Source organism: Drosophila miranda, chromosome XR, assembly GCF_003369915.1.
Source record: "Drosophila miranda strain MSH22 chromosome XR, D.miranda_PacBio2.1, whole genome shotgun sequence".
NCBI classification, from domain to species: Eukaryota; Metazoa; Arthropoda; class Insecta; order Diptera; family Drosophilidae; genus Drosophila; species Drosophila miranda.
In genome coordinates this window covers 10379980-10393577 of record NC_046674.1, presented here as the reverse complement: position 1 = coordinate 10393577, position 13598 = coordinate 10379980, and the positions used below count along the sequence as shown (strand labels likewise).

The following is a 13598-nucleotide window of genomic DNA, read 5'->3' as shown; positions in this document are numbered from 1 at the left end:
GCAAAAAAAAAAGGGGACAGGCAGCGTGTGTCTGGATGCGAACTCTTTTTCCGAGCAGTCTCAAAGTGACATTTCCGGGAGCGTCTTCACCTCTTGCGCTCTTGGGCCCTTGTCTTGTCAATAAATGTACATATTCCTCGAGTTCCACTCCCCCCCACCCCCAACGTACATGTGTATCTTTGATGTTGTGTTTGAATTTCCAAGTGGCTCAGACGTCTAACCGGCGAGAATAAAATAAGAAGAAAAGAAAAAGATGCGACATCTTAAAAGGCACCACCACCAGTACATCTTCAGCCCAGCATTGCCGTTTATGGCATCTAATGCCGAATCTAATCATCAAAACTTGTCACTCCAAAAACGGGCAACAAAAAATATGGTATGGCTATTCGGTTCGTTGCCTCTTTCTGCCGCACGTGTAGGCGTTATAACTTTTAGCCCAATTTGTGGTTTCTCTGGTTTCTCTGTGCTTTTTAAAGGGCTACCATCACATCTGTATCAGCTATAAAGAAACCTAGACTTTAAAAGGTAATAGGCCACAGTATTCGCCCGACGCATTCCATCTGTCGTGGGTGGGTGGGTACTGTACCTACCAAAAGCTCGGCTTTTGCGGCATCCTTACACACAGAATTAATTGTTATTGCTTTTGCTTTTGTTTTTGTTTTTGTTTATGTGTAAGTGAAAGGATATTGCCGGCTCTGGCAGTAAACAGGAAGTGAGTGCACGAGAGTGAATGTATGTCCGCAAATCAGGCGTACGAGAGTGTGTGTGTGTGTGTGCCTGTGTGTGTGTGTGTGTGTGTGTCAAGTGGGACGCTAATTACATCTTCACTCATAAACGCGTTTCGAGACGAGTTTTGTGGTTGTATTTGTATTTGTATATGCGGCAGCTTTGGCGTCTCTGTGTGTGCACTCGCCATTAAGTATGCATAGAGGCACCTGTGCCTGTGCCTGTGTGTGTGTATCTTTAATTTGCAATTACTTTAATCACCACACTTTCATCATTTGGTAATTAAAACTCGATCAGCCAGATAAAATGCAGATTTTCTGCAACTTGTGTGTCCCTCTGTGTGCTGTGCTGTTCATCGGCATTCAATCCAATTTGTTGTAAAGCTTAAGTTTTATGCGAATCCATTCTAGGTGATTGGCGGAAGGCCTGTGTCTTTCCTGTGTTTTTCCCATCAAAGTGAGTGTGTTTCGTGTGTCCATCAGTTAATTTTGAAAGTATCTCCACTCCTTGCAGCCGCACAGCTGTTCGAGTGTCCAGTGAAAGCTTGCGCATTCCTTTTAGCGTGATTAAAAGCGTACGAAAAGTGCCGTTAAACTATTGCCAGTGGAGAAAACAAAAGAAAGCGCCAGGAACCCATTAAGTGGGGGGCTGCTAATCAAAATGGTTGATCCAGAACCCCTATTGATTGGAATATCAAATCGTTTAGTAGTACCGCGGTTTTCTCTCACTATTTGTTGAGCGGAATGGCATGTCTTGTTGCCGGTTTGGATATCGTAAATAAAGCCACAAATAAACTCCTCCAAACACTGCGCTTGCACCCGTCTGAGGCATGCAGAGCTTCAGAGCTGAAACTGGTTTCAGCAATCTTTCAAAGCCGCACTTGTTGTTGTGTTCAGCAGGGACGAGGGACGTGGACGAGGGACGTGGACGTGGTACTAGTAAATCGATTGCATTTACTTGCATACACCAGTTAGTCGACTTGCACTTTCGACGGCGACTAGTCATTTTACTAGCTCAGAAGCTGCTTCTTCGATGCCGTCTTGTGTGCGATGTGGTAACTCCGCTCGCTGTAAGCTGGCCAATGCAACAGCAACAGCAACGGCAACGGCATTGACTGCAAGCCAATGACCAAATGAAGTTACAACCGTAGGAAACAAGTTTCACATTTTCTATACCATATTTGTAAGTGGCCAGGGCAGGCCGGGCCTGGGCCAGAAGCTCATTATGATCATCGAACCATCGAATGGTACTCCAACTCGTATGCAATTTGTAACAGTTCAATTGCAAAATGCCAACAAACATATTTTATAGTATATGGATTTTCTGCGGCGATGGCTCGAGGGTTTTGAAGGTCGTCCGCGATTTCACAAAATACCCAACCGAAATTTTTCAATAGGAGCAGAGCTCTTGGCTCGCGGCTCTTCCATCTTGGCGGTTTCCGAATTGTCGTTGGCCCTGGTTTGATTTTCTCACTTGACGGAACTCTGCTTTTTGGGCTTTTGCAAGTTGAACTTGTTTTCAATTAGCCTTAAATACACATGTACTCGAATTTAATTGGAAATTGGGCAGCCTCTGTGCGCCCATCGAAAAAAAAGGCCTGAAATGGGATTGAAGGCCGCGAGCGGAATTCATAATAAATTCCAAACAAATCCAATAATCTATATTTACATATTTGAAAGTGAATTATATTTAATTTCACTCCAAATTTAATTGAATTTCGTCCAGTGTATGCTTGGAGCCCAAAATAGAAGGGGGTGGGGGGGGGGGGGGGGGGGGGGGGGGGGGGGAGGGGCGGCACGTGAAAAATTCCTTGTGTATTTAGGAAATGTTTTGTAACTGATGCGACAAGAACAAGTGAAATACGGACGACATGGAAATGATTATACTCGAATTTTGCGTGTTCCCGGGTGTCCACGGGGTCCACGGGGTTCGCGGGGTTCGCGGGGCACGGCAAAAGCCGCAAACAATTCCGTTTAAGTGCGGCGGCTCTATGCGTGTATCCTGCACATATGTGGGGGGGGGGGCGTACACATAAGTATATGTGTAGGTAAATGATTGAATACCCAGAATACACAGAAAAACGAAACAAAAGACAAAATTGATTTATGTATGGCTGGGAGCTCTCTTGTATTGTGCGCTTTGTTTGTGTTTGTGTTGGTGTTGGTGTTTGTGCCTGTATTGGTGCTTGTGTACGGGTATGCGAAGCTTTTTCCGCAAAAATATTGATTGGCCAAAATTGTATTGAAGACAGAAAAGGGGACCCCCCCCCGTCCGCAGTCGGTCTGCCACAAACAAGCATCAAATTAATGCAATCAAATAAATGTAATGGAATGGAATGAAATGTATGCCCATGTGTCGCGGCACACACGTGGGCCTACGATCGTGACCTTTGAGCCCCACAACCGCCGGATCTAGTGGCAAGAAAACTGACCTCGGACAAACCTTCAAGTGCGGAAGTTTCACGCAATTCCAAGAAGTATCCTGAAGCATCCTGCTCTCAAATCAAAAGCTTGCCTACTTTTCTGAGCGTCTACTCCAATGACTTCCAACTTAATATATATCTGCCCACATTTACACTTTCGATTCCACTTCTTTTAGACCATGTTTTAGTTTTCCCCCTAGCCTTAGCCTCACTGATCGTTGAGCAATTCGAATGAGGACAGGGGTTTTTCTCGTGACTGGTTCTGTACGCGAATATCGATCGGTAGTTGATCGATTCACATCTTTGTAATTTGATTTATATCTAGTTTACCTTTGGCTGTAAACATTACAGTGTTCCACAGTATACTCATATTTTAAGGCCACATCTTAAGACTGTCCCCAGTCCCCGCGGCAAATTATTCATGAAATGGGATCACGACCAGCCATCTTACCGGGGCAAAAAAAAACAAAGGCAATCACATAAACGAGTGTGAGCGTTGTGGGCGGCGGCAAGGGCCGCGGCGCGACACTTTTACCCCCCAGAGGGCGCACACTGCACGGGGAAGAGTGTGTGAGAGAGAGAGGGCCACTGATATTTCATTTGTTCCTTCTGATTGCCACAAAGGGGCCACAAAGGGGCCACACTTGTTACAGTGTGAAATCACAGGGGTCTGGATAGAAATCTTGTTGTCTCTGAGATCTAGGCGCTCGACCTGATCTTTTAGAGGGTCCAATACACCCCCCAAACTCCTTTTGAGCATCGGGTATAGAAGGAGCCTTTGCAGCCTTCCTGCAGCTCACCGGACCTTTGGCCCGTGGCTCGGAAAAACTTTATCCGGATGGCCATACGCCGCTGCTAAATCAGGATTTTTGCGTGGGAACAAGCGACAGCGGCCTTGCAGTATCACCTGCTCCCCAGCTTTGAAAACAAAGTTTCGACAGGGGGACAGGGGACGGGTGGGATAGGGGTATAGGGGAACAGGGGCACAAGGTGCGTATAATGCAGGATGCGGCGCAATGGGGGACTCTCAACAGCTGCTGCGCATATAATTTCACTCTCGTGGAAGGTAAATAAAAGCACAGTCTAATTAGAGCACTTGGCAAAGTTATTGATCAATTGCGATTGGCATTGCCCTCACTTTTACTTTTGTACTGCACTGCACTGGTGGTCAAATGTTGCTTCAGAGCTTCGGAAAGGGGGGGGGGGGGGGGATACACGGCACTCGAATGGGAAACACTAGCGGAACAACAAGTGTTGTTTGTGGCTGCCGATTTATGCGTGGCATAGTCTCTGCCCAACACCTACGTGGGGATAAAGTTCAAGTTCTTGGTTAATCCAAGTGCGGGCTATACATTTTCGGTTGCGGGCAACAGAAGCAGAAACAGAAAGAGAAACAGAGGCGGAGGCGGAGCGGAGCGGAGTCGCGTACCTGTGCGTTAGCGTTGCGCTGTCCGTGTTGCCCGTCTTGCAACTGAACTCGACATCGACATCGACATCGGCATCGGCATCGGCATCCACATCCACATCGGTGCTGTTGGCGCTGGTGCTGGCTGGGGCCTCGCTGGGGCTGATGTTTCCAGCGTTGGTGATTGTTGGAGTGCCGTCGACAATTGTTGTTGCTGGCAAACTGGTCTGCTTCCCCTGCAAACATGTTGCGGCAGCATGTTGGTCGCTGGCGCTCGTCCGTGTGTTTTCGTCGTCTCTTGTTTTGCTTGTCGTTTCCTCGCCCTTCCCTTCCCCCCTCAGTGCAGCGTCTGTCAGCTCGGACTCGCATGGGCATGTGTCCAGGCCCACTTGGCTGGCAACATGGCAGGGTGTGCCCACCCCGTCGCTGCTGCTGGCAACACCAATGTCGTTCCCTTCCGGTGTGCCCGAGATGTTCGCCGCCTGTCCGGGGCCCCCTGCGACGGGGTCAGTGCGGGACAAGGTATTGACATCCTTGGTCGAGTGTTCCATTTTGCCGTAAATTGTTTCCTTGCTGTTCTCGGCGGCTGCCACCGTACCGGACGCGCCCTACAGGAATATCATTTAATTAAAATCTTGTTCATCCAGATTTTCGCCATTGCTCGACATAGTATGTACGGGTAGACAGTGGCACTACCCTTCATTGGATGGTTGTATCACAAAAAAATAATTAAAGATTCTTACCTTAGTTTGGGGCTCAGTGGGCAGGCAACCCGCGCCGGAGTTCTCGCTGCGTGCATCGTAAAACACATCGTTATCGTCCGGGTCCACTGCACCGATACCCGATACCGATGCCGATACCGATGCCGACGCTGATGCCGATACCGATGGTGGACTTCCGTTGGAAGATTCCGCTTGCATGTCCATATCCATCAGAGCGATTGTGATTTTCAAGGGAGCCACCGATGCCACCGATGCCACCGCCTGCCTTGTCACTGGGTTCTTGTCGTTTTGGGGTCCCGTGACACTGGGCTTGGCCAACGCTGGCGATTCGTTCGTCTCACTCTCGAGACTCCGGGACTTGGTGTCGTCTTGCAGACCCTCCATGTTCGCCTTCAGCTCCTGCAGGTCGGAGTAGGTGGCCGGGGATGGTGGAGGCGGGGCTGGGATGTCCTTTCGCCGGGTGCTGGGACCAGGCACGTTCTGGTGGGACTTTGTGCCGCCCGTCCGATGATGTCTCTTGCCCGGCGTAAACTGTTCTTCGCCCGCGTTCCCCGCCCTCGAGTCCTTCGGCTCGGAGTCCATCGACTTGGACGTAAGCTTCGGGCTCAGGGAGTCCGTGCCCGCCGTTGTCCGGCCGTGTCTCTTGGGTATCGTTCCCGTGCTGGATGCGACGAGTCGGTCCAGCGAAGGATACTCCCGCCGGCCACTGGATGGGGCCTTGCGTTTCGTTGGTGTCGGGTCTCCTGGCGAATGAAATGGATTATTAGAACCTCGGAATCAGGGCTGGAAAATATATTTTCGTGACACTCACTGGGCGTGGACGTGGGCGGCAGTACGGACTGCGACTGTAGACTGGTTCGGGGCGCCGGCGTGGGCCTGGCTCCTGCGGCCGGACGACCCCTGCTCAAGGGCAGCGTGGTCACGACGGGCTCCTGGCTGGGCTCCTGGGAGGCGGCGCGCTTGGGGCTCGACCTGGTAGTGTTGGTAGTGTGGCCGCCGGCCCTGGGTCCTCGTCTGGAGGACTCCAGACTGTTGTTCCTCTGCATTTCCGACTGGTAAATGCTGCGCTTCACGTCGTTCACGTGCTTGAAGAAGTCCTGCGCGTATTTGTTCTGCTTGAGGTCCTGCGGGCCAGAGAACTGCTGCTGCTGCAGGAACGGCGGCGGCGTGGGCTTCTCCTTCAGATCCGCGCTGTCGTCCTGCGAACTGGAGGGCAGCGTCCCTGCCGCAGTCTTGCGTGGTATGCCGCTGCTCCCGCCACGAGCCATGGACCCGTACAAGTCGTCGAAGTCGGAGCTGAAGTAATTGGAGGAACAGTCGCAGTTCCTGCACTCGTAGCGACAGTTGTCCGAGTAGCTGCACTTGTCGGAGGGGGCCGCAGCAGCCCCCATGGCCCCCATACCTCCCATTCCCCCCATTCCCCCCATGGCCGAGCCCATGCCAATGATGCCGTCCAGGCTGCAGCGCCGGCAATCGTATCCGAAGCGGCTCTCCGAGCTGCCGAAGTACCGCCTCTGGCCGGAGTTGGAGTACACCGAAAAGAGGCTGGAGTCGCTGACGCGGCCGCCGCCATGCCGCCGGTGGCCCCCGCCGTAGCGGGCGTAGCGCTGCGAGTTGTCGCTGCTGCGGAGCGAGAACTCGCTCAGGATGGAGGCCTTCGAGTCGCTTTTGTACATCTGCGGCGGGTCGTAGGGGTCGATCAGTATCTGGGAGCCGCCGATCGGCCGACTGGCCGCATACATCAGGGGGTGCAGGGGGGCCGTCCCCCCGACTGCGTAGTACAGGTCCCCTGTGGTGGGGGCGGCAAACACGTTCCCCTCCAGCCGCGTCATTGTGTTGTACTTGTGGTGGGGCAGGGAGTCGCTCGAGGAGGAGGATTTCGTGTTCAAGCGTTGCAGGGAGGCTCCTCCGGCGACGGACCCACCATTCTGATAGCTGACGATATAGTGCTGCTGCTGCTGCTGCTGTTGTTGCTGCTGCTGTTGTTGCTGCTGCTGCTGCTGTGGGCGGCCGTGGGCCGTCGTCAGCAGAAGACTGCCGCCCACGGCATACTGGCTTGCCAGCGGATTGCCAACGATGGCTGCATGGTAGGGCTTCTGGTGCGCCTGTGGGTGGTAGTATCCGCCGTAGATCGGTTGCTGCTGCTGCTGCTGCTGCTGCTGCTGCTGCTGGTCGCTGGGTGTTGTTGTTGTCGAGGTCGATGTGGTGGCCGACGATTGCTGGAACTGCAGTATCGGATTGTAGTCTCCCGTGATGGCCACAGGTGTCGTTTCGATTTTGTACACGCCCGGATTGTTGGGGTTGTACGACTGGAACTCCAGGATGTGGGCGGCGGGCAGCCCGACCGGGGCTGTGCCCCGTGGATCGCTGGTTTCCTCGTGGTACCCCTGCCCCTGCCCCTGCCCCTGCCCCTGCCCCTGCCCCTGCTGCTTCTGCTGCTTCTTCCGCACCCCTTGCACTGCCTGGGCCAAACAGTACCCACAGCTGTCCTTGCTGCACTGCTCCATGCAGAGCTCACAGTCGGCAAAGACCCCCACGGCACTGCCCTCGCTGGGCCCAATCAGGGCGTGAGGCGCCCCCGGTGCCGCCCCCTTGTGGGGCTGCTGGGGATGGCTGTGATGCGGCTCCTTGTCCGGGGGTTGTGGAGGTGCGACCAGTGCTGTCGTTGAAGGGGGGACGGCGCTGGGTGTGTCCTGGAAGAAGATCTCCTCATAGATGTTCTCCTCGCTGCGGGCGTGCATTTTCTCGGATCTGGCAGAGGCCAGATCCGCCTCCTCGCCGTGCAACGTGCTGCTGCGCTGCTTCCCCACCATCTTCTTGGAGCTCTTGAGGCCCTCCTTCAGCAGATAGTAGTTAAAGCTTTTGATACCGATCTCGCCGCGCAGGAAGCGTTTGCCGATGGCCACCTTCGCCGCTGTCTCGGCAGCCGTCTCCGCCGCAGGTACTGTGGCCGCCGAATCCTGCACCGAGCTCCGCACGGAGTACACGTCGGCGTCCAGCTCGCTGGCCTCCGTCTGGGCGGCATCCGGCCCGCCTTCCGGATACTTCTTCCTGCTGGGCTTGCCACCGGCCCCTGCCCCTGCTCCTGCCCCTGCCCCATGCTGGGCATGGCCCGGAAGCAGGTGTCGACTGTTGTCGAGACTGAGGTTCCGCTTCTGCTTGGAGTTGCGCTTCTGCGTCGCCTTCTTGTCGCTTCTCTCCGTGGCCAGGCTTCGCTCCAGGCTGCGTACGCGCCGAGTCATGCTGCTGGCCTTGGTCATGGGCTCCAGCGTCTCGTTGTCGGAGCTGCTGGAGCCGCCACAGTCGTAGCTGGCGCTGGCAGCGGCACTCCCTGAGGGCCCGCTGCTGGCGCTGTTGGAGCCCTTGTACTTGCTCTGCTTGCCCGAAACATACTGGTGGAGCTCCTTGGTCAGCTGGTGCTTGCTCAGCAGACCGCTGGCCGATGCTGACTGCCCGGGGACGTCGGACTTGGCCTTCGACTGCTCGGCGGAGTGCTTGCCGGGCACGCTGCCACGCCGCATGGGATTGGCCAGGTGGCTGATGTCCTCGGTGTAGGCGGGGTCATCGTAGATTCTCTCCCGCACTAGAGTGGCCGAGCGGTCCTTTGTCTGCCAACGATATGCCAAGTGGTAAGGAACCGTGCCGCAAACACAACTGCCCCAAGACTCACCTTGACTTTGCTTTTCTTGCGGCTGCGATGCGGTATTGTGACATCCGTCAGCTTCAGCAGCCTTGGTCTGGGCGGTCTCTTCGAGCCCTTGCCGCGCTCGTAGGTCAGGTCCAGATAGGTCTCGGTTGTCATACTTTGTCAAGGACTACGCGCGGAACGGTGGAGTGGGAGTAGTTGCAATAAGCGATGACAATATGGCCATAAGTCTTAGCCCTATACACAGCCCACAAGTTTTCAATAACGGCCCTGCCTATTCCATGGAATACCATATTTGCCTACTCTCCGGGAACACTTCTCTAATTCTATGACGGGCATTGTTGTCCCCCATTTCGTTTCGAGCTGATTTTTAGGGTGTGGCAGTGGCAGGATGCGTTCTGCGAAGCCATGAAGCCCCGCACCTGATTAAACCTTTTGGGGGAAAGTGTTTCGCGTTGGGTGCGACTTGTTTCTGTATTTAAGAGCACTGAACATATCCCTGGACACAAGATGCAAGATACAAGATACAAGATACAAGATACAAGATACAAGATGCAAAAATCATAATAAGAGCTGGGATCTACTTATTGCCTGAGCCCTGGGCGAACATCCATCAGATATTTTGATATATATTTTTCTTATTTTGCTACTGATACACAATCGTACGTATATATATATCTGAATGTACACACACACTGTCATGCGTTTTGTAGTATCCTCGCTGTGTGCCTTCCGTGGCGCTCCTTCCGCACATCCGCAAGGCCCGCCCCACACGACCCACAAACGCTGCCGTCCGTTACGTCAAAACCGAAAACTGAATTGGTCCGCGCTCCCGATGCCAGGGAGCTTCACTTCGCAAGTGAGAACCGAGAAGTGAGAACCGAGAAGTGAGAAGTGAGAATGTTGATGTCGCTTGGCCCTGCCACCCCACTTGCAACGGACTCACGAGGATGCTCAGCATCATGTGCCTCTTGACGTTTGCATGGCTCGGGGGCGAGCGTGTCGCAAAACGTGGCAACGTGCACCCCACGCATGCGTTTGGCCCTGCCTCCTTTTGACGTTTCCACGCACATCCGCTGCTATTTTGTGCCACCTATGGCACGCCAGCGCTGCACTGGCATGTAGCCTCTAATAGGCCGTACTTGTTGAGGCTCCACGCAAATGCCAATATGCAGATGTCACTCCGCCAGCCAAGGTCCTAGAAGTGTCCGTGATGGCCAGGGAGCCCCGCAAACCCTTTCGCACCGGTCTTCCCGGTTGGCAACAATAGCCGCAAGGCCGGTCTGCACACAGATTTATTTTTGGCAACATTTGGCCATCAAATCCTTACAGTTGTTGCTTGATGTGCCCCTCCCCTCCACGTAGCACTGCGCAGGACTCACCCAATGGTGTAGCTGCCTGCAGGTTTGTTGTTGATTGTGGAAAAAACACACACATGCATACATACGAGTATGTACATATATGTGTATGTGTTGATGCATCTGTGTGGCAAGCGTTTCACTTGTTTTGGCACGTGTTCACGCACACAATCATAAGTCACTGGGCGGCAACATGTTGCTGGCTGAATACGCCTGGTGTCTCCTGTAGTCTACATATACATTCCCCCACCCCCATCCAACGGCTACAACTGTGTATCCGCGATTGCCACTAAACAAGAGACAAGCTGTCAGCAGCTTTGATGCCAGCAACAGCAATCTACGTGTTGCTCGGAGGCCAACTCCAAGTTCAAGGAACATTTTGAAATTGCTGCCGAAACTTGAACATATCGCAGACACGTACGCATATGTACGGAAATCTGTCACTGTCACAAGCAGATAGGCACAAACACGGACACGGACACAGACACAGACACAATCCGGATACGCCAAAGCAAGGTTTTGTGTAGCCTGCTTTAAGGGGCGTACGATACATCCATCTACAAGCATCGCAGAAAAACATGTACATACAGCCATGCCATCGCCAGCAAGGACTCGCCAATGCGAAGGACTTTCTTACACATTGTTGGGAAATTAGCCGCTTGTTTAAGTTTTGTCTAACTCCCTGTTCATATGCTCTTTATTGTACATTCCCGCTGAAACACCTTAGTTTTGTTGTTGTTGATTATGTAACGCTGTAACGATATCTTCCCTTTTTTTCGTTCGGACCATAATGAAATTATACAGGGTGGTCCGCTTACTCTCTTTCGGGTCTTATTTCACGCTCAGCACTGCTGAGAGCGCTCTGAAGTCATACTTGATGAGAGAGCGAGAGCGAGGAACGAAATAACACCCGAAGAGAGAGCAAGTTGCGGGTGCGGACCAACTTTTCATCATGATTAGGACCATCGCATCGCGTGATCTTCCAATTCCGTTTTGCTCCACTTGTTCCCGCGAAGTGCTGGAGTTTGTTGAAAATGCTAGTTGAAACCCACCGCACGCAAAGTTCACTGTACCGCCGCATCATCGACATACAACCATCAACATTAAATAACCACTGTAATATGCATCAAACCAATATTAAAAATAATACAGTCCACTAACCCGTGACCACACATCAAAGCTCTTACTGAAGCTCAGACAGCCATACATAATTTTAATCGCATCTCAGCAGCGATCAATCACAACAAAAAAGGTTTCAATGAAGCACTTGAATGTTTTATTTCGATTTGCAGTGCTATGAAGCCGAGCCGCCCTCTCAGCTCTCGTCGGTAACTAACGATGAGAGAAAGGGATGCCGCGTAGCGAGAAGCAACCAAGCAACGAGTTGCGGTTCTCTGTACTGATTTTTGTGCTCTTGCCTGAAAGGGTGCTACAGAAAAGATCCATCTAGAATATCTAAAACCAAACGAGCTGAAATGGTTCATTAATTATTATTAACAACAAAGCAACAGGAATTTAAAAACCAATTATCTTTAATTATTGAAAAAACGACGTCCAGTTTCGGACCATCGGCTGCGGCTTGCTGGACTTTTCCAACTCTTCGGCCATTATTTTCTCGCTGAGTCTTTGCTGGTTTTCACGGAACTTGGCCACGGGGTCCTTGAACTGGCTGTAGTACTGCAGCACCTCGCGAACGTCCTCGATCTCACTGATGCCGAGAACAGTCAGAAACGAGACCAGATCGAACAACGCCGTGTCGTCGTCGTTGCCGGACCATCGGGGTATCGAGAATGTGTTCCTCGGATGCAGCTTCGTTGAGTTCTTGTCCCAGTCCACGACTATCACACGCTTCAGATCGCGGTTAAGATTGTCCAGGTTCTTAACGTGGTGGCCATCCACAAAGTGTGTAGAGTCGCGCACTAGACGGTACATTATGTAGCCGTTTGGATCGAGGGCGTCGAGCAGCGGAAACACAGTAATTCCCTGCTCCGCCGTGTAGATGACGATCTCAAAGTGCTTGGCACACTCGCTGAGGAGCAGGTCCACGCCGGGACGCTTCTTGAAGCGCCAGCCCGTCTTGTATGTCCAGTCAGGGTGTATGAGGACATCCTTGACCTCGAGCACCAAGGTATAGGGCGGCTGCACGTAGGGCGCCCGCAGTTCGTCTGGCAGTAGCTTCTGACTCGAAGGCTCTTGTATGAACTGCGTAAACCTATTCACCGTCCGCCAGGTTCGACCGATATACTGTTGGATTTCCGGCAATTTGCTAAACTCATCGTCGGCCGCGTTGCCCTCCTCGTCGAGCGGTGGCTTGCCGAAGAAATATATGGCCCAAAACGAGAACAGCAGGCCGCCCATGCCGAAGGCACTCAATCCCAGCTTCATTCGCCTCCAGGTCCGCTCGAACTCCGCCTTCTCCTCCTCCTCTTCGCGCTCCTGGCGTCGCTGGCTTTCCTCATCCTTCGGCTGGATCGAGGTTTGCGGAAATAGTTTAGATAGAATTTCCGCATGGGTCTTCTGAAAGGTCGAGTAGCGTCGATGAGCAGAACAGACCAGCGATGAGGGTAGATCCATCGGGATACCAAAAATGATCCTACAGCTCTGGCTTTGGCTCTGGTCCTGACTCTGGTTCTGGCCCCCTTCCTGTGCAGTCGAACCCGTTGCTCCAGCGGTCTGTGCCTCCTCTGTGTCGACCATGGTGGGCACCGCACCTGAAGTAAGCAGCCGCGACCTGCGGCCAAACCGTGCTCGTCTGCAGTGGAGCCGCGCGATGGCCCTTAAAGTCATTTGCAATTCGCAAATGCAGCCCGACTGCTTCGATATTGTTGTATGTACTTCAATTTAAATTATAAATTTAAGATTTTGCTGCTTAAAATAAACTCGGCAGTATTTTGTTTATTTCGTTTTGCTTGTTTTCGAAAAATGAAATTTTGTCTCAGACAGCCGACTGGCGAATGATATCTGGATACGAGAAATATATACCTACGACTCACAACAAAATCAATGCTGCTCCCTGTTGTTTTTGTTATATACATCTTTATACTACAGGACCCCAGGAGGTATTTCGAACCAACCAATAACTCAATGCTTCCTGTTTTGTTTTACTTTCTTATTAGATGACTTGGACAAAGTCAGTCTGGATCCCAGCCACCAAGTCATCGAAGGAAACGAGGCGGCGGACGTACTAGCTAAGGAAGGCATCGGGCTGGCGAATATAAGAACCGAGAACGTGCCGGTCTCCCTAAGAACGCTGAAAGAGAAGCAGGCCAGATCACAAACCGAAAGTAGGTGGAGGAGTACCACCGCCTGCAGAACCTCG

At 52.4% G+C, this 13598-nt stretch overlaps 2 protein-coding genes and 1 long non-coding RNA gene across 3 annotated transcripts in view; 1 reads left to right on the top strand and 2 right to left on the bottom strand.

Annotated features, from left to right (window-relative positions):
- Positions 1-9092, bottom strand: part of LOC108152097 — a 31974-nt gene extending 22882 nt beyond the window's left edge. The window contains exons 1-4 of the mRNA XM_017281147.2: positions 8946-9092; positions 6087-8883; positions 5297-6018; positions 4578-5161 (exon numbers count right to left, since the gene is read on the bottom strand). Coding sequence (XP_017136636.2) covers positions 4578-5161; positions 5297-6018; positions 6087-8883; positions 8946-9077 — 4235 coding nt within the window. The 5' untranslated portion in view covers positions 9078-9092. The remainder of the gene's footprint in view (positions 1-4577; positions 5162-5296; positions 6019-6086; positions 8884-8945) is intronic.
- LOC117186423 overlaps positions 1-13573 on the top strand; it is a 37664-nt gene extending 24091 nt beyond the window's left edge. Inside the window, exon 2 of the long non-coding RNA XR_004471502.1 lies at positions 13396-13573. This is a non-coding gene — a long non-coding RNA (uncharacterized LOC117186423). The remainder of the gene's footprint in view (positions 1-13395) is intronic.
- Positions 11758-13270, bottom strand: LOC108152099 (mitochondrial import inner membrane translocase subunit TIM50-B). The gene is made up of 2 exons (XM_017281150.2): positions 12833-13270; positions 11758-12745 (listed from the first exon to the last, which is right to left on the bottom strand). Exons 1-2 carry the CDS (start codon positions 13064-13066, stop codon positions 11816-11818), a joined length of 1164 nt encoding a protein of 387 aa, XP_017136639.1. The 5' UTR covers positions 13067-13270; the 3' UTR covers positions 11758-11815.
- Positions 13574-13598: the final 25 nt, after the last annotated feature.